This window comes from Leptopilina heterotoma, unplaced genomic scaffold (genome assembly GCF_015476425.1).
Source record: "Leptopilina heterotoma isolate Lh14 unplaced genomic scaffold, ASM1547642v1 Lhet_113, whole genome shotgun sequence".
NCBI lineage: Eukaryota > Metazoa > Arthropoda > Insecta > Hymenoptera > Figitidae > Leptopilina > Leptopilina heterotoma.
This window is the reverse complement of record NW_025110832.1, coordinates 1,617,283-1,639,119: the sequence shown is the minus strand read 5'-3', so window position 1 is coordinate 1,639,119 and position 21,837 is coordinate 1,617,283. Positions and strand designations below refer to the sequence as shown.

At 24.0% G+C, this 21,837-nt stretch overlaps 1 protein-coding gene across 1 annotated transcript in view; it reads left to right on the top strand.

The window, feature by feature from the left end:
• LOC122506034 overlaps window positions 1-17,145 on the top strand; it is a 48,199-nt gene extending 31,054 nt beyond the window's left edge. The window contains exons 4-8 of the mRNA XM_043618006.1: window positions 5,511-5,690; window positions 5,779-5,920; window positions 12,119-12,249; window positions 12,691-12,758; window positions 15,560-17,145. Coding sequence (XP_043473941.1) covers window positions 5,511-5,690; window positions 5,779-5,920; window positions 12,119-12,249; window positions 12,691-12,758; window positions 15,560-15,737 — 699 coding nt within the window. The 3' untranslated portion in view covers window positions 15,738-17,145. The remainder of the gene's footprint in view (window positions 1-5,510; window positions 5,691-5,778; window positions 5,921-12,118; window positions 12,250-12,690; window positions 12,759-15,559) is intronic.
• The last annotated feature ends 4,692 nt before the right edge of the window (window positions 17,146-21,837 follow it).

Below are 21,837 nucleotides of genomic sequence, written 5' to 3'. Positions count from 1 at the left end.
AATTAAAATTTTGCATAAAACTGATAAGTTTTTTGAATTGTCCAAAAATTCGTTTGATAAATTCAATTCTTTTAAAAAAACATTACAATTATCTACAAAAAAAAGTAAATTAAAATTTAAGAAATCAATGTATTTTCATATTTGCAATTAAAATTCTTCAAAAACTTGACTATTTTTAAATACATATTTTCCAAAAACTCTTTTAAAAAATTAAATTATTGTACAAATTTTTTACGAAATTTCAATTATTTTGAAATTTTTCAATTAATGTAATTAGAAAACTATTACCATTCAAAAATTATTTCAAAATATGTAAAAAAAATTAATTTCAAGAATTTTTTTATTATAATTTTTTTAAACCTAATTTTCACTTTCATTTTCGGTTTCACTTTGACAAATTTCTGTTTTCACTTCTTCCTGAGAAGAATTTCATTATTTATAAAAAATAATTTAATTCTTGAGATGAATTTTACTACTTATAAAAAGATAATTGAATTGCTTCGAAGGATTTATTAAAATTTTAGAGAATAATTGGATTTTTTTGAAAAATTTTATTAAAAATTAAAAAATAATTGTATTTTTTCGAAAAACATTAAACATTTTTTTAAAATATTGAATTCTTTCATAAAATTTTATTAAAATTGTATTAAAAATAATTTAATTTTCCCAAAGAATTTTACTATTTAAGTATAAAAATAATTGAATTTTAAAAAAAAATGTTAGGATAACGAATTAAGAAAAAAATTTAATTCTTTCTTGAAAAAATACATAATTGAAAATTTTTGCAAATATTTTACTATTCAGAAAAAGTAATTGAATTGTTTTGAAGGATTTATTAAAATTTTACAAAAATAATTGAATTCTTTCATAAAATTTTATTAAAATTTTGTTGGAAAATAATTGAATTTTTGCAAAAAAATTTTATTATTTATAAAAATAATTGAATTTCTTTTATATTAAAATTTTTGTTTGAATTATCAAAATTTTTGAAAATATAAACAATAATAATTAATTAAATGTACTTAATAAGCGAATTTTTTAAAAATTTTATATTTAAATTTTGTATTATGAAATTATTCAAAAATTTATATTTGAAATTTAAAAAGTTTGTAATTCGCATAATATTAATAATAAAAAATTGCATATTACGTTCCGCGCCCGTAACATTTGTTCCTAGTACATTTTATAAGATCGAACAAATGAATGTCTGCAATCTAAAAGTGCAATTTTTGTGCTTATTAGATAAAAAAAAATCTAAGCCTATGAAGATTAATTTGAAAATTTTGTCCGAGGGGAAAAATAATCGAAAGCATGGGGGACATATTTTAAAAATATTGATATTTTTTACACAAATTTCCTAATCGAAATATATTCTATACCCCTGAAAGGTAACGCGATTAAGCAAACAAATCAATGTTTTCAGGTCAAAGTTGTTACTCCACCTTAAATTACAATTTGATTAAATGGCAATTCGGTTAAATGGCAGGCAATATTTATGCGCTATCTTTGAAGCGTGGGAATAATTTTTTTATCAATGTAGTAATTAGAGAAGGAAAGAAATGAAAAAGTCGCTGACGTATTTGAAAATATTTTTCACTAATTAACCTATACACATATTCACTGATTGTTGAACTCTATAGAAACAATTTCGCAACATAGCTTGGGTAAATTATTAAATTTACAACTCATGCTCAATGGGTTATTGAAAATAGTAATAATAATAAAATAGAATTACGATTGATGTAAATTTTCTCATTGCTTTATTGCCTCACGAGTAGAGATTGCGCTTCTGTGGTGCAATAAGTTTATTTCAAAATTTTTCGTCTACTTACTTTTAAAAATTCTGAGTAGTTTACATATATTAGCCGCTATAACGTACGCCGTCTCTGCTTGTGGCGCAGATCATTAAAAATTGCGCTCTTATTTTAATCCCTTTAAATAATGCCTCTTTTGTCGCTACAAACCATGCGTTCCCTGGGCGACTTCGTGGGAAATGGCCATCTCTCATTATAAAAAATTATATTTTTTCTAATTACTAAGTGGAGAGTTTTGCTAATTGGTTAGTTAACGGAGAAATCAATTCATTGCTATGGTTCTTTCCACTAATCCAATTAGTCTCTGAACTAACTCAAAGTCCTACTTTCCACACAGATATTAGAAAAATAGATTATTTTTTCATATTCAAGAAGAACTGTTTTGAAAATTCATTTTTATTGTTATTTCATCAATTATTATTTTTTTTTTAGAAACAAATTGCAAAAGTTGAAACAGACAATTAGTTTTTATAATGATCCCTAAAAAAAGTTTATTTCGGGGAAAAATAAATTTTTCGACATCAAAGACTTTATATATTTTTTTATTACCTCTTTAATCTTTAACCCCTTGACAATTTAAAAAAAAAATAGTTTTCGGAGATATTTGATTTCAATTTTTAAAAGTATTTGAATTTTAAAACAAGATTTATTAAAGAATTATTAAATTAATCAAAATTTTGTGAAATCGAATTGAAAATAATTAAATTTGGTAAAGAATTTAATTAATGGTCGCCATATTGGATCCGCCATTTTTAATTTTCAAATTCAGACCGCTGAAAACAAGATTCAACGACTTCTAAATCCTTATTAAATATATAACATTAAAAATATATTTTTAAACGTTTTTGGAACAAAAATGATTATTTACCAAACTACGAAAGTGTTAAATAACAATTAAAATGGATTATAAAACAAGTTCTTGTATATGAAAAATTAATAAACCCACTTTTAATTTCCTGTAAGTATACCATTTTTCTTAAATTATATTTTTTCATAGATAGAGTATACAAATAAAACAAAAATAAATAAACAGAAATTTTTGCAGAAAAATTTCTTTCTGCATATTATTTATAGAAAATGCTATTTTCTTTTTTAATTCTACAAATAATTATACTTGACAATCGTAAATTGAATAAGATTTACCCAATATTATATCAGAAATTTATTCTTATGAAGTACAGGAATGTTTCAATATGTATCTATTATGAAGTATTTGTTAGTCCTAGAAATTTTTATTTTCATAAATAAATAAATATATAATACTGTATTTAAACTGAACTGGATATAAAAATCGTTAAGAATTGTTTATATTAACTCTAGAACGGAAATATAATTTTTCTATACTCTCTAAAGGAAAACTGGGGTGGTTTGGCACATAAGTTGAATCTTTTGTGATTAGGTTTCTATTTTACTGAAAAAGAGGTTTAGTATAGTGAAATTTTTTCGATTTTAGTAAGAAAGACTATGGTATTATTCATTTTTTTAAATAAATGTAGAGTTTTCCGTAAGTTTTCTTATCAAAAATTTAATTCTAGTAAGAATCTTGTAAGAAAAAATGTAGGGAACTGGTTGGGCCTCGAAATTTTCTGTAACGCTCGGATCTTGTAAAAATTGTCTTACAAAAGAATTATCTTCTTAGCAAGAACCCCAAAGGACCTTTCAAGAAATTTAATTTTTCCATCCTTGTTTTTTAATGATCATTTTAGATTATTTCTAACCAATTGAAAAATGTAAATTATAAAATTAAAAAAGATATAAAGAAAAAATACTATTATTATAATTTTCAAATAAAGAACATAAATTAAGTGCGTGAAAATAATTACAAGTAAGTAATAATAAAGTCGCAAAAATAGAAGAATTAAAATGTCATAATCGAAAATTTATTACTCTCTTGGACTTTGAATTACTATTTTATATAGTTTTTCATTTTACATTACAAAAACTATATTATTATTAAATTCAAATTTTTTTAATATTAAAAGTGTATTATTAAATAATAATTAATCTATTTTTAGTTGAAATAAGTTATTTATTGCTCAATTAAATTTTTTAATTAAAATATTATATTAATAAATCATTATTGTTTTTAAATGTTGAAATTATTGTGTTTATATTTGAAAATGTATTAGTACAATTCATTGCTTTTATAAAAATTTGTTATTCTGTGTCAATTATTACAAAAAAAAATTTTTCTTTTATAAAACTTTATTTGAATAAACAATTTTTATAAAAATTTTAATTATGTTTCATTATTTCATAATCTAAACAGCGGGTTATTTTTTGTATTTTTATTTTTAGAATAATATATTTCAAAAACTACGCATAATATTTATAAATAATAATATAATTTACAATAGAAAATAAATAATATTATTATTTAAAAGCAAATAACCTAAAATTATTAAACAGAAAAAAAATCAGTTTTCTTGTGAGGTTCTTGTTGAGTCCTCGCAACATTTCCTTGTTAGACATTTCTGACAAGATCTAAGCGCCACAGAAAATCCAAGGCCCTGACCAGTTCCTTGAATTTTTCCTTACTAGATTCAGATAGATAGAAGGAAAATTTTAAAAGGCCCTATGAGAATCCTATTGCAAATTTCTACTAAAGTTAAAAAATTTTAAAAAAATGTAAAAACAAAATAGAAACAGAAAATTTCTCAAAATTTACAAATTTTTTATTTCCAATGGATATTTATCGTTAAAATACCATTTATGTATTTACAATAATAGCGAATAGTACAATAACATTCTAAAATGATTTTTTCAATATTTTGTTTGAATACAAATTTTTTCTGGGGCTTAAAAAATTGTGCTTCCGTTCTAGAGTTAAATTCATCAAATGTTTGCACTTATGATTTAATTGAAGAATGTATAGTCATTGAAGAAAGATGAATTTTTCCCCCTATCCTAGTTTAGGGAAAAAGTTGTTGATTTTTTCATGGATAAATATTGTTCTGCACGGAGAGAAAATATATTTTAAATTTTGTAAAAGTATTCTACAATTTGGGAAAAGAATGCGACAAAGCGAAATTTTGATAAATAAATTCTGTGAAATTCAGTACAATCATATCAAATATTAAAGAATTTTAGTTAAATTTTAATATAACTACTAAATTTCATATCATTTCTTACACAGTTCAGTATTTTTTATATCAAAATTTCGGTTTGTTGCACTTTTTCCCCAAATTGTAAGATATTTTTACAAGATTTAATATATTATTCTCTCCGTGTGTAAGCTTATTAGAATTTTCTATTTTGCTAATAGTTTAATAAACAGAAAGATGAAGTAAAATTATGTGATGAAATTTCATGAAATAGTTGGATAAATTAATAAGAAAATAAATTGTTATCTGTCATATGTTACTATATTTACATCGCCGCCATCATTACTAGGCCCTCTCCTGCTAGGCGAGATTCGAGGAATACCACTCGACAGTTGCCGAAGTCTAAATAATCACCAAACTCTCAATAATCGCGCGTTGGGAAAAACTCTCACTAATTGCCGCGTATCTTTATATCATGATAATCGATTATTAATCTTCTGATTGTTACGAAATTGGAATATTTTTGGTCCGTAGAAACAAAACACTTTGATGTGAATTGTAATTTCGATTGAAATTTTAGTGGGACTTTTTCTCTCAGCGCGAGCGGTAATAGATTAATGTTAGTATAACATAAATTTTTTGATTTTCCTAGGTCGCGCACATCAACACGCAAACTGGAGGCGATAATTTCGTGTGTCACTGGCAAGGTTGTAAGGTAAAAGGAAGAACATCCTGCTCGCGAAGATGGTTGGAGAGACACGTGATGTCACATGGAGGCAACAAACCATTCCGATGTATAGTTGATGGCTGCGGAAGTAGATTCAGTTCTCAGGTATAGTATTTTTAATAACTAAAAACCGTTCGCTTGTTGAATGTTTTCGTATAGAATGTTTTCTATTAATTGAATATTTTATTTCTAGATTGCTTTGGAAAGACACGTCAATGGCCATTTCAATCAACCAGAAACAAGTAATAACAGCAGTAGGCGCAGCATTGACAACAGTGGCAAGATGATGAGAAGAAATGGCAAGCGACTCAGATACAGAAGACAGCCTTGGTCTGGTAAGTTTAATTTCTGCCGTATTACTGAATAATAATTAAAGTAAGATATTTGTAGGATTTTATCTTCACACACACGTAAATCCAATTTAGTTTGTACATTCTCCTTCACGAATCTACTGCTTGAAGATATGGCGAATTTACATCATTTCACAAGAAGTGCAAATGAAAATAGTACAACTTTTGAAAATGATCTAGAAATCGAAAGTGACTCAGATATTTCTGATATTGAATACGATAACAATAACTCAGAGCTAAGTGATTCCGATACGCAAAGTGATAGTGAATACGAAAAAACTGTAACTTCTTCTGTTGACTCAATGTTTATTTCAAAAAGCCAAATGAAATGGAGTGCAACTCCTTTACGTCAACCTATTAGAACAGGAAAGTCCTCCCACAGATCAGGGAAGTCAGAGAAAAGTCAGGAAATTTTTATTAAAACTACTAGAAAAAATTTAATTTTTAATTTCGAATACAAAACCATCAATTTTTACTATTTTTTGACAATAATTTCTTTTTAAATAACTTAATTCTTGAAGAACTATCATAAAATTATTGCTTATAAATTATTTTTAATGAATAATTTTACTTCAATAATTCAAAATTCATTGATTTTTGAAAAATTTTAATAATTCAAATTTCTCTGAAATTAGTTTAATTTTTTAATATATATTTAATTAATTATTAAATGTATTTACAAAAGATTTTTTGTTAAAAACACTAAAAAAAAAATTTATTTTTGGAGAAGTTACAAATGATTGCAGAAATTCGATTATTTTCCAAAGTAATAAAATTCTTCGCAGAAATTCAATTACGCTCAAAAATTTAAAAAAAAATTCTCGTCAAAATGTCAATTATCTTTGTAAATAATAAAATTCTTATCTAAAATTTAATTATTTTCAAAAATTGTAATAACATTCTTGTCAAAATTTCAATTATTTCCAAAAATTTTATTCAATTCAATTATTTTCAATACCTATTTTAATAAAATTTTACAAAAGAATTCAATTATTTATAAAAAAAAATGATAATAAAATTCTAAGCAAACATTTCATTATTTTCATAAATAATCAAATTCATTGTAGAATTTCAATTATTTTTAAAACAATTTTCATTAAATTTCTCGAAAAATGTTATTATTCTTAAAAATTTTATTAAAATTCATCGAATGAATTCAATTATTTAAAAATTTATTGATAAAATTATTTTATAGATTATTTATTTTTGTATTTAAATAATTGAATTTTCGTATAATTTTCTGATGAAAATTGATTTAAAAATGAATTTCAGTTAAAATTTAAAATAATAATTGAATATTAAAAGACGTATTATAGCGTGAATTTTTAGAAGTAACTGAATTTTGAAAAGGTTTCAAATTAAAATCTTTGAAAATCTGAATTTTTCATACTTTTAACTAACAATTCTGCAAAATTAATATTTTTTGAAAAAGTTAAACTAAACTTTTTTTGAAATTATTTCAAGTTTTTATTTTCTAATATACCATTGAAGAATTTCCGAATAATCGATGAAATTTCGTAAAGTTGAATATTGTAAACAAATAAATTTGAAAATTTTCAAAGAACTTTTTCAAAAATTATTACACACTAAAAAAAAAGTTTTACTTTTAGCCTGTTTTCGAGGCTGAATTTAAGGTGTAAACGGAGTCAGCCCCATTAAACAAGGACAGACTTATGTCAATCAATCAATTTCAGTCAATCAATTTTTAAAAAATCTTCCTCCATATTGGACTCGTTTCATTGAATTTTAAAAAACTATCCCCTTTTTTGGTGATGCCCTCGAATCTCATGGAATCGATTCACGCCATTAGATATACAAATGATATTGGGTACTTATACTTCAATGCTGATGAAACTTTTACTGAGGACAATGTCATTCAGGATTATATTGTACATTATAATTCAGGATATTATATTTTATAATTCTGATCTGAAACTGATCTGAAGAATTTACCCCTACTGAATGTTTTATTTCAATTTCATTTCTTAAATCTAAAATTAATTCTAAATTTAAATTTGAAATTTTATTTTTTTCTATTTTGTTCTCCACAACATTAAACTTATTAATTGGTTCTTAAAGTCTATTGATAAAATGTGATTTAAAGTCTCCAAAAGCTAAGAACAGGAACTTGATTCAATTTCGCTTATTTAATTGTATGAAATTGTATGTAATTCGTAAATTTTCTTAAAATCCTTATTTTCAGTACGAGTTCTTTATAATTATTTACGAAATAGGGGAAAAATGTTGTGTTTAAATTTCTTGAAAGTGTCCCAACTTAGGTATGCCAGCTAGCAGCCCTTCTATCAAAAATAAAAGTATCAATTGTGCTAAAATTATGTGCTAATTATTCCAGTTTTATTAATATTCTTAAATTTTTAACTTCATATTACAATTTTTGAGAAAACCCTTATAAATAGAAATTACTCTATGATAAATAATTTCAAAGGAGAAAAATTATGTTGGTTTTTGAAAATCTTAAATTTTTTTCAAACATTGTTGTTTATTGTACGCGTTTTGAAAAATTTCTTTAGAATTATTTACGAAATAGATGTTAGACAAATTCCTGATGCACTTTAAAGAATTAAGGATTTTAAGAAACGAATTACATATAAGGCGAAACCAAATTATTTTGGATAAAGCTAATCGACTTTTAAAGTCGATTTAAAGAATTCCGATATACCGAAAATAAAACTGCCATTCCATTTTATGTCGTCAAAATCGATAACTATAATCTTCAGGAACTTGTATCTTGTACGTGGATTAGAAATTTATAAAGTTTTAAGTAGATATTCTGGTATAATCCTAGGTACATTATACACTGATAAGACAGTGACAAATCGTTACAAACTTTTATTTACAATAATCAAAGTTGGAAAAAATTACAATTCCCATAATCCTCTGTGATTATATCATGAAAACAAAAATTGAAGGTCAGGGCTGAATAAGTGAAATTTTAATAGGGATTTTTCCCGACCTACGAGAACAGGTAGACCAGAAACAGGAAGAATAACTTTACTTGTAGATTGTAGTACAAAAGAGCGCCTCTAATTTCAAGGTCCTACATACTATCAACTTTCCTTAACATACGCAGCAAAACCGTGACGTCTTTTTGAATACATAACACGAGAGCTAACTAACAACAAGCTTGCGGCAAACTTACCGTGAAATCTTGTTAAGCTTGCATTTGCAATCAGCAACTTCACAAAACCTTAAGTACTAAATTTCAAGCAAATCCAATTAGATTTTGAACTTATTCCGCCATATTGGGTCTGCCATTTTGGATTTTTGAAATCTAGCACCAGATTTGTAGTCAGCGACCCCGAAAACCCCCGAGTACCATATTCAGGGTTCCTACAGAATCTGGAAATCATGAAAATGGTATGGGATTTTTAAAAGGCTTCTGGAAATCAGGGAAATCATGGAAACGGCCTGGAATTTTTAAAAATTTCTAAATTTTCCCTTTTTTCTTTTCAATAGAATTAGAAATTTTTTTACCAAAGGGTGGAGACTATGAAATAAGTGAAGTATTTTTGAAGAGCCCAAAAATATTGAAGCTAAATGCATTAAAAGAGAAGAAAAAATTTTGAATTTTAAGAAATTCGGTTTTTCGAATTTTTGATAATTTTTAATAATTTAAAAATTTTAACCAAAGTGTGGAGACTATTAAATAAGTGAAGTATTTTTGAACAGCCCAAAAATAATGAAGTTAAATGCCATAAAAGAGAAGAAAAAGTTTTAAATTTTAAAAAATTCGGTTTTTCGAATTTTTCATAATTTTTAAAAATTTTAAATTTTTTACCAAAGAATAGAGACCATTAAATAAGTAAAGTATTTTCCAAGAGCACAAAAATAATGAAGCTAAATGCCATAAAATAGAAGAAAAAGTGTTGAATTTGAAGAAATTCGGGTTTTTGAATTTTTCATAATTTTTAATAAATTTAAATTTTTTATCAAATGTTTAAGATTATTAAATAAGTAAAGTATTTTTGAAGAGCACAAAAATAGTGAAGCTAAATGCCATAAAGGAGAAAAAAAAGTGTTGAATTTTAAGAAATTCGGTTTTTCGAATTTTTGATAATATTTAATAATTTTAGATTTTTTACCAAAGGGTGGAGACTATTAAATAAGTAAAGTTTTTTTGAAGAGCCCAAAAATATTGAAGCTAAATGCCATTAAAGAGAAGAAAAAATTTTAAGGGTCCCTACAAAATTTGTAAATCATGGAAATGGTATGGGATTCTTACAAGGCTTCTGGAAATCAGGGAAATCATGGAAAAGGCCTAGAATTTTTAAGTTTCTAAATTTTTTCTGTTTTCTTTTTTTTCTCTTCAATAGAAATACAATTGGAAATTTATATGACGTGGAAATTAAATTTAAAATTCCAATGGAATTTTCTAAAAATTTGACCTGGAAATCATGGAAAAGGTATGGAATTTAAAGTTCGGATTTCTGTAGGAACCCTGATATTTCAAGTAAATCAATTCAGTTTTTAAAATATCCGCACATTTTAGATCCGAAATTTTATTTTGAGGAAAATATTTTGACTCTTTTGGAATTTTTATTTTTCTTAAAAATTGGTTGATTTTAAAATCCATGCGTAATTTTGTAGAAAATATGTTTTTAAATTGACAAAAAAATTACCAAATGAAAAAACTGATTTTTACAATTTAGAATATTTTTTTTTTAAATAAAACTTTGTTTTTAGGCTGAAAATACTTTTAAAAAATACCATTATTATTATATGTAAAAAATAAAAATATTAAAAAATTATGATCTGAAATTAGTTATAAAAATAATGAAATTATATTTAAAAAAAAATTGAATATAAAATAATAGTTTTTTTTTGCATTTTCAGCTTAAAAATAAAATTTTATTTTTAAAAAAAATGCTTAAAAAATTGTAAAAATTAATTTTTTTATTTCGCAATTTTTTTGTGGATACAAAAACATATTTTTTTACAAAATTACGCATATATTTCAAAAGCTACCAATTTTTAAGAAAAATAAAAATTCAAAAATTGTAAAAATATTTCCTAACCGATTTTATTTTATGATCATTGAATTCCTCACAGAAAATTACTTTAAAAATAATTTTATGGAATATTTGAATTATTTTCTTGATACAGTTAAAAATACAGGTGTACCCTCCCCTTAGAAATTTGTGCAAAAATAATACTTGTGAGGTGTGTTAATTGAAAATGGTTAAATATCAATTCTATTAAGGTTGTAAGTTTGTCGATATGATAATTCAGTTTTTGTGTTAAATAATTTACGTGATGTCTATTCTCTTAAATTTAAATTCTGAATTATATAATATTCTGTTAAAGGATAATTTCACTTAATTGTCAGCTGTAGAGAATGTACGTTTCTATTCTGCTTTGGCCTTCGCTCATGTAAACACTATGTAAACACAGCCTAAAAACAAACCGACAAAGTGCGATAATAAAGGCGGTTGTATACCTCTCCGTTTTCGAGTATATGTGTAGAGATTTTCATTGGCTGTACTCGTAGAAAATTTCCGAAAAATTGAAACTTTTGGAAGTTCTCTGTGGGGAAAGCCAATCAAAGTAAAAGAAAAAATGTTCTTTGAAGGTATACTACAGCCTCGACATTTTAATAGAAACAATTTAATGAACGTATCCCTTTTTTGGAAACAATCTTTCCAGGAAACCAATCACAGACAATTAGTCTAAAAGTCTATTAAAAGCAGGTTGTGAGCATCTTTTTGTGATTTCTCATAGGCACAGAGTACGAATATCGAAAATATATTAAAGTGTTTCAAAATTCTGAAACGGACATAACGCAAAAATTTTGGAAAATTTTTAAGAAAGGTTTGTGGAACATTGCTCTACAAATATGAAAGAAGTATCACGGAGAGAAAATTATATTAAATTTTGTATTTAATAATAGTTAATTTAATTAATTAATTACCAATAAAATTGGCAATTTTTAATGACTTAATTAAATGATTAACTCCAGATAATTATATAATAAGATAATTAGATCATGTCAAATTGAATATCGAATGATTAAAGTGTTAACGAATAAAAATTTTGTAAAATTGTTGCTGATCTTGTTTGTAGACGTTGGCAATTTTTCCTAAACACTAAAATCGTTATATTTAAGAAATGTAATTTCGAAAGAGGTGAAACAATTAATAACATTAATTTCTTTTTCTATTGCAGCAAGACTATTCGATTATTTTGATACCGGCATAATGGAAGGACTTCAGCATCGTCTACTGGAATTAGCAAAATCCAGAACTCAAGGAAAACTTGCTGAAACTCCAGGAAACTCTATGACTTTAACAAGTCAGGTAAGTAAATAACTTTACCTACTCTTGATTATAAATGACTTTACATACTCTTTTCGTGAAAATAAAAATTTGCTGATGTGATAATTTTAGAAACAAAAATTACAATTCCGTTAATGAAGAATTTCTCTAAATAAAAATTCTTTGAAACAAAAAGAGGACTAAATAAAAAATTTGTTAATTAAAAGTTGAGTCAAATAGAAAGTTTATAGCTTACTAATTCTGTTAAGTAGAAATTCAAGTTAATTCCAATTCTATTAAAACAAAAATTACTTTAAATTGCTTTAAATGCAAATTTTACGAAAGCAAAAAAAAAAAAGAAAACAAAACAAAAACACCTAGCAAATGAAGTTTGTAGTTATTTATGCGACTCTATTTTATTACAATTTTTGAAAATCAACTTTCAATGTAATGAGGATTAAAATAAAACATTTTATTTTGCAGATTTTAGCCAGAAGAGTTGAGAAAGATGGAAAGATGAAATTTCTCTTACGGTGGTACCCTCATGGCATGTAAGTATTCAAAATAGAAATATTAATTTATTATTGTTTAACTAAAGCAAGCTTTGGATATTATGACTTTTTTTTACTTTTTTCCACTATTTTCAAAAAATGCTACTTTTTTCGACTTATTTTGGAAATTTGCTACTTTTTCAGACCTTTCTTTCAAACATTGCACAAAATACCACATTTTTAGTATAAAAGACAACTTATTTCGATTTTTATAGTGTGAAAAATAAGGCATGCCAAAAATAACTGCTGACAAATCTTTTAAAAATTAAATTTGAATCATTTTTCTAATTTAATTTTCGAAATATACACATAAAAAGATTTGGAATAATTGAAATTTTGTCAAATTTAATTAAAAATAATTGATTTTTTTCAAGTATATTATTATAATTTTTAAAAATCAATTTTTGAAGAATTTTAATTGCAAATTTTGAAAATAATTCAATTCTCAACTTCAAGTGTAACTTTAAAAATGAAAATTAATAAAAATTAGCTTCAAGAAAAATTATATAAAAAAAGTTTTGAAAATAATTCTTAGAATTTTTTCATTCTAATTCTTTAGAATTCAATTATTTTTAATATTTTTAAAAACATATTTCCGAAAATTCAAATATAATACAAAAAATAGCAAAAGTTAGAAGTTTTTAGAATCATTTTTACAAGTAACAGTTTTTGATAATAAAAAGTAGAAAAGTTATAATTATAAATGTATACAAGTTATAAATTTAAAATTGAATATTTCCAACAGTATTTCTAATCGATTTTTGTTTTAATTTGCATTTATGTACCCAGCTGTGTACAAATGGTAAACGCTTCTCAATTGGGACATTTATCTTTAACCTAATTATTTTTTACTTTTTTACATGCTTTGCACTTATCTATTGAAACTTAGTATTTACTACTTTTTTACTATTAGCTACTACTTGGCCAGTTTTGTTAAATTTGTGACACTAAAAGTACCTTTTTGCACTACTTTAAATCCGCTAATAGTTGAAATAAAAAAATTATTCTCATAAGTTTTAATAAAATTCTTCTTAGAAACAATTTAAAATTTTTTTATAAAACACTTTGAAAAAATTAAATTATTTTCAAAAATTTTTGGAAAATTCTTCACAAGAATTTAATTATTTTTACAAATAATTAAATGTTTTTGGTGAAGTTCAAAGATTTTTATAATCTACTATTATACAATTTTTCAAAAGAGTCTAATTACATATTAAAAAAAAAATTAATTAAATTCTTTGCAAAAATTCAATCAATGTCAAGAATAGAGTACAATTTTCAAAGGAATTCAATTAATTGAAATACAATTTGCAAAAAAATTTTTTGAAAGAAGCCAATTAAATTAAAAATATTTTAAATAAAATACTTTGAAAGAAATTAATTATTTTCTAAAATTTTCATATCATTTGTTTATGAAAATTAAATTATTTTCATAAATATTAAAATTCATACAATTTTTATTAAATTGTTAGAAATAATTGAATTATTCTTTTTTTTCATAAAATTCTATTATTTACAAAAAGTTTTAATAAAATTTTTCGCAAGACTAAATTATTTTTACAAATAATACAATTTTTCACTGAAATTTAATTATTTAAATTTTTATTATAATAATAAAATTCAATAAAATAATAAAATTAATAAATATTAAATATTTTTAAAAAATTTGATTAATTTCTGTACAAGTAATGAATTTTAAAAAATAATGAAGTAATCCATCAATTATTTATTCTTGTATTTAATTAATTGAATTCTTGTAGAGCTTTCTAACAAGAATTGATTTAAAAATGAATTTCAGTTAAAACTTTAGATAACAATTGAATATTAAAAGCATTATAGCGTAAATTTTTAGAAATAGTTAAATTTCAAGAAGCTTCTACATTAAAATTTTGAAAAATTGTATTTAAAATTTAGTAAATATAATTAAATTCTCGTTAAAATTAAAAATATTTATTTAAATTTCAAAATAATTAGAAATTTTATCAAATTTAATTGAAATAAATTTTATACTTTAAAAAAAATTTATTTTTTACTTTTAATAATTATTTTTAAACATAATCGAATTTTCCAAGAATTCTGACTAAAAGTTTTGGAAAATAATTGAATTTCATAAAAATTTAGAATTGAAATTATTTCCAAGATAAGAAAAAAAAGTCAAATTTTTGTATGGAAAGCAAGGAAATACGGAATATAAAGTTTTTGTGATTTTTGTAAATCGATTGAATCGAGTTTTTTAGTTGTCAAATCTAATTTTTCGATAAATACTTTTTTACTACCTTTTTCAGTCTTAAAGCCACTTTTTAAAAATTAACTATTGAGTGCGAAGTCTGTTTTTATAAAATTCTTTTGTAGCTTAAAAATTATTAACTTTAAAAAATCATAAAAGAGTCAGTATAATTTTCTTCATTTTTTGTACACGTATTAAAAAGAAAGAAGAAAAGTGTCAAAATTATCTAGTTTGTAAACTGTTATTCAAAATATAGGAAAAAATTTCATAAAAAAAATATACGTTATGGAATTTCCTAGAAGGATCTGCACTCAAAATTTATTTGTTTGTTCATCCAATAAATATAATTGAAACCGAATGAAACTTGTTTAACAAAAACTTTAGTTAGCCCAACCAAACGGTTGAGTTGCTTCCACATGAACCAAAAAAATCAGTTGGGACAACGAAATATTTGTGGCTGTCACCAAACAGTTTTCTCAATTTTTGAATTTTAAGATGTTTTCAGTTTGTAGTGGGTATTTAGAAGCACATTTCAAAATAACTAATTATTTACAAAAAAATATTTTGCTTTCAGAATAACTGATGAATGGGTATCCGAATCAGAGGTAAAAGGAACAAAACAAGTTGAAATTCGCAAAATGGCTACAGTGTGTCCCGATGAAATTAATCATGCTCTATATCCTGCTACTAATAGTGATAAAGCACCACAAACAAGGCGAAAACATGGACGAAAACCAATGAAAAACTCGTGATGTCACTTCAATAAAGCAGAACCTAACTGTTATGTAATTGCAAGAAAAGAAAAATATTTTGCCGATGTTTTCTAGTCCTCAACCGACGAATGAATGTCAGAACAAAAAAAAGAAGAAGAAGAAGAAGAAAGAAAGAAATTTGCAAAGAAAACTAAAGGACAAACAAAATAGAGGCAATAAAGAAAAGAAAAAGCAATATGTACGATAGAACCTAAACAGCTATATTGCGTAATTTCATGAAAAAAAACAAAAAGAATGAAGACTTATTTAGTACTGTATCGAACAAACAACAAAAGTACTGCTTATTTATATACATAGTGAACCTAAAGCTGACTGCATCAAAAAAAGACAATTTCATCAAATCAAGATAACCTAATGCAAACCAGCAACTTCATGAAATTCGAGCTCCACTTCGCAAGTGCCTCATCATAAAACGTTACAACAACAAAAAGAATAATGAGAGTAGCGGAAGTAGAAAAGAATATAGAGAAACTCAAAATAATCGATTTTGAAAACAAGTATCGATTACCAGGAGATAATCACTTCAGTGGCCTTAGGAATTCATTAATATCTAAAACTGGTTCCTTGTCATTTCCGAATTTTCCCATTGCTTCTGATTAAAATCTAAAGCGAGAAAATTCGTCGAACATTGAACCAACGAGCTTTAACCTTTGGCCTCTAACTATTATCAATCTTTTCTTAATTATACCGCCTTCCAACAAGACATAAGAACATTGTGAATCTAATATATTGAGTGCGAAAATATTACAAAAAAAATACTTGTAGTCATGTTACATTTTACTTAATGGGATTCACAGTCAAGAAGAATTTTCCAAATCCATATTTTTATTTGCAATTCTTTCTTTTTTCCATCTCGAATAAGAGAGTCAAAACAGGACCTGTAAATACCAAGTAGTATCAATTTCAATCTTTTCTTCTTGCAGTTTATGTCAAGAAATATTTTCAGTTAAAAAATTATTAGTCTTAAGTTTACTACCAAATCAATTTGTCCAAAAGTTTGATTTTTTTTTTATTTTGTAAAATTGTGACTAGAAAAATATTTAGTTTTATACTTTTTTGAATAAGTGATCAATTGCGTGACTTAATCTATTGTTTATTTAGTAATTTTTTTTAATCAAATCAATTCGCGGAGGAATTAAAAATATCCATATTCGAAATAGTAAATTTTGAGTATGTATGTTTCTTGCATTCAGAGAACTATTATTACCAAGGATGTAAATTTACTATCATGGAACAAAGTTACGAAATCAATTTTTTTTTACACTTGCGACAAGTATTCCGATATATTTAATTACAAGCTTCGTGTTATTCTGTACATACCGATTTTGTTTATAGTGTACGTTTACACTTTTAGGCATAAAGAAAAAGAAATTTTCAAATCATAAAATACAGAAATTTTTTTTTATTTTATTCTTATTACATCCAAATGCGCATATGCTGTCCTTCCGCTTCTTAGTTCGTGACGTACGAATGTTTATTTATATGTCATGAACTAAAAAAAAATATTAATTTTCGAAAGAATTTTATGAAAAAGTACAACAGAAACGATACACCACGTGACATATAATATTTCGCGGTTTCCCCCTAGGGTTGAATCTCCCCATGATAAAAATAATAAAGTTACAATGGACCAACAAGTGATTTTTACATTTTGATTATAAAATTCAAGTCTGATATGAAATTGTAACAGAAATATATACATTTATTGAATATAACCTAAAAATTTATTTTAAGATCAACGCACAATAGGTTCGCGAACGAGATGCATGAGATAGAAAAGGACACATGCATATATCTGTCCTTTTCTAATTCATGCTTTGCATTCGCGAACGACGCTCGCGAAGCTATTGTGCGTTGGTTTTTATTGCGAATCTCGAAAGTAAATTTACAATCTTCGATCGCACTTTTACAAGAATATAATAGCAATTTCGTACTATCCCCACAATGAAAGTGATTTAAACAAGATTTTGCTTTTCTAACCTCAAAATTATTATTATTATTAACTTACTGAATGCAGTAAAATTACAGTTATTCATAGATATTTAACGAAATTCGTTACAGATACATGTAAAATTTTACACTTTCAACTGCAAAATTTAATAAATTTTTTTACAGTGATAGTAAATTTCAAAGAAACGTTTTTTACAAAGTAGTTTTGAGTCTAATCCTCATAAACAATTACAAAAGTGAAAATATAAAATTTCATGATCTATAAATTTGGAAAACTCATTTTTTATCATAAATACATAGGATGAATATTTTATTTGTTGTAATTATCAAAAAAAATTATTATTAAAAAATTAAGTATGATTAGTTTTCAACAGGTTCAAACTGCAACGACCTTTTCTTGAAAACAATGAAACAAAATAATTTTTTCGTTAGAGATACTTAATTTTAATAAAAAAATACACAAACTAAGATTAATTATATTTGAAAATAACAATAAAAACTTTATGTTGACAGAGTGGAACATTTTTCTTTAAATCTGAAGAAAATTAAAGCAATTTGCGATATTTGAAGAATTTTGAAGAAATATTGTAAAAACTTGAAAATTTTGTTGAAAATTTTGCAAAGACTGTGTATATATATCAAGTATTAATGAAAATATTTACAAACATTTAAATAATATAAACAAACCATTTTTTAAAAATAAATTATAATTTTTGTTCTTTACATTCTTATGATTATAATAATAAATGTAATAATTATTAATTACTACAGTAAATGTTACTGTTCCATTTATTATTTTGCAAATTAAAAAATTTTATATTTTCAAATAATTTCAGATTCAAAATTTAAAAAATTTACTTCTTAACTATTCTTTTTCGCAAGAATTAAATTATTAAAAAAAATAAATCAAGTGTTGAAGTTAAGGATCATTTCGAGTGATTATTATTATTATTATTATTATTATTATCATTATTAAAAAAATTTTTTAATAAAATTCTTGATAAGAATTAAGTGATTTTCAAAAATGTTAATAAAACATTCATTGTAAGAATTCAATTATTTGTATAGACAGTAAAATTCATCGCAAGAATTCAATTATCTTCAAAACAATTTTAATAAAATTTCACGAAAATATTCAATTATTTGAAAAAATTTTTAATAAAATTCTTGTTAAAAGTTAAATTATTGAAAATAATTTTAATAACATTCTTTGGAAGAATTTGATTCTTTTTATAAATAATAATATTTTTTGCGAGAATTCAATTATTTTCAATACAATTTTAATTAGTAATTACATTTTCTCGAAAGAATTCAGTTATTTAAAAAAATTTTTAATAAAATTCTTCAAATGTCTTTAATTATTTTCAAATTCTTGGATAAAAAAAACTTTGCAAGAAGTTAGTAATTTTCAGTGCATTAATTTTAAAATTAAAAATATTCAAAAAGAAAATTTATTAAAAAAAGTTGAGAAGCAAACAAAAATTAACTTCAAACTGCGAACAGTTTCTCAAATACAACAATATTAATTTATTTCTTTAAAATTGTTTGTGAAATTCAAATTTAATTTATCATATTATTTTAGAAAAAAATATAACCAAAATCTGTAATTTAAATAATTACAACAAAAACTCATCCTGTGTATTTATGTTCAAATATCAATTTCCTAAGTGAATAGAGTATAATATTTGTGATTAAAAATTTAAAAATTATTAAAATTATTAAAAAATTAAAAATTACTTTGTATTTTTTAAGAAAAGGTTGGTGCAAATTTTTAATAATTTCGTTCTGCAATGTCGATAAGTATTACTGATGCGTTAATTGCATTGTTAAGTTATAGTTTTCTCAAGATTATTTTTACCAACATACACAAAATTTATCTTACATTTTCATGTAAAAAAAAAAAATTCATTGCCAATAAAACTTGGCGCAAAAGATGAGAAGAAAAATTATTAAAAACAGTTTAAAAAAACTGTTAATCCCAAATAAAGTAAAATGCACAGACTTACAATAATATATTTCTGATACTACGCATTGTGGTCTGATGATATTGAAAAAGAATAAAGGAAAAGAAAGTTATAATCACTATTTCAAAAAGCACGACGAATTCTCTTACTCCAGAGTGAATGGAATGTCATTTACTTAATAAGCGCGTTAATTTTTCGTCGGTATTTGACATTGTGATAAAGTATGTGTATACATTTTAGCTTATAAGTATATTTGTACATTAAGAGAATCGAGTTTTGTTTGAAATGTATATAAAAGGTCCAATTTGGTAAAAAAAAGAAGAAGAAAAAATGAAGAAAAAGAAAAAAGTAGAGCTTGAGAGTGTTGAAATTCTCAGACATAAACATATTATATATTATGCATATACACATACCCGCTAAGGATCACTGCCAGTATATGAATGTAATTGAAAAAAAAAACATTTTTTTATGATTAACTATTAATATTAATTTTTATTTCAATATTTTATCGCTATTAATAACTAATAACTGCTATTAAAAAATAACTCCTATAGTTTAACTATGTAAATTCTAGTATTTTTAGCATGTGTGTATCGACTCTTCGTTAATTGCATATAAAAAAAAGAAGTGCGGTTCACATTTCATTCTGTAAATAATTAGAGAAATTTTTCAAACTTTGTCAATTTACGTGTGTATAATGTAATTGCGTCATAAGTTACCAGGTCTATAGTAAAAAGAAATACCTGTACATCCAAATTTGATAGTTTACATAATTAAAAAAAAATTCTATATTCTGAAAAAAATCTTTTAAATTACTCAGAGGGAACCATTGTCAAAAATGGATGTACAAGTATATGTGTATTGTGAGGTGTTTCTCAAATTTTGTAAAAAGAAAATTCTCCGTTTCTCTTTTCTATTTTTATTTTGAAAGAAAGAAAGAAGAAAGAAGTATATGAAATGTAAAGAAAAATACATTTCTGCGAAAGTGTCTCAATATCAAGTGACACAAAATTTGCTAAAAAGAATACTATAACTTGTTACTGCCTAAATTACACTGCCAAATGTTATCTTTTTTAATGATAGCGCGGTTAATTTTCATTTTGTGTTCAAATAAGTGAAATTTAATTCACTATTATTCTCCTTTTGTGAATTAATTTTCTTCTATTTCGTATTATATTAGCAATTTATAGATAATTTTTTTGTCTTTTCTTTTTTTTTTTTTGAAAAAAGAGGATAACTAGTAAATAATTTCGAAAAAAAATTAGCCATTTTTTTACTTTAGAAGAAATACAACATGTAAAGTTAATTTAAATTTATCACAATATTTTGCAGAAATTTAGTTGCAATTCTTTAATGTTTTGAAATTTCCTAGCGAAGTTAGACCTGAAAATGAAATAATGTTTTTCAGGGCAAGATTAGATGCTGTGGAAATTTATTGAAATATTTAGCAGAAAGTTTTAATGAAGGGTTTAAATTCATTTCTATTTTGGGATCACGCCAGATTAACGTAGAGAAAATTGAGAACTGATTATTAATTGTATAATTCATATTTATAGGAAACTTTTAAATTGAAGTTGAGGTTTTCAAACCTCTAACGGAAAATAATAGTAAAATTAAAATAAAATTGTGATGCGCTCCGTAGAAAAGTACAAAAAATTTAAGGTTATGTTTGTAATTTTTGAAGTCAAAATACATAAAGTGGGTTTACTTTTAACATGAACTACTAATATTTAAATCTTTCTTAAAACTAAAATAATTGATAGAAATTGATTTCATTTTTAAATTAAGCACAGAAATTTTTAATTAAGCAAAAATTAGTACAAACATAACCTTAAAGTGATTTTTAGGATAACTTTTCGTCGGAGGGTGTCAAAAATAAAATTGAAGATTAATGAATCAAAAAGAAAAAGTTATTTTTTTAAATCCGTAACGACTAAAAAAATACTCAATTTTATATATCTGGCATTTTAAACCCCATATGATGTTTCTATGATAATTTATAACTTTTTTTGTTGGATTATTTTTCCAATTGTTTATTAATTCCATTTTTTATTAAAAAAATGTTTTAGTTTGAATTTTTTTTTGATCGCATATTTAAAAAATGAAATTTTTTACAAAAAGTCAAATATTAAATAAAATTAGATATAGTACTCGAAAGATATGAT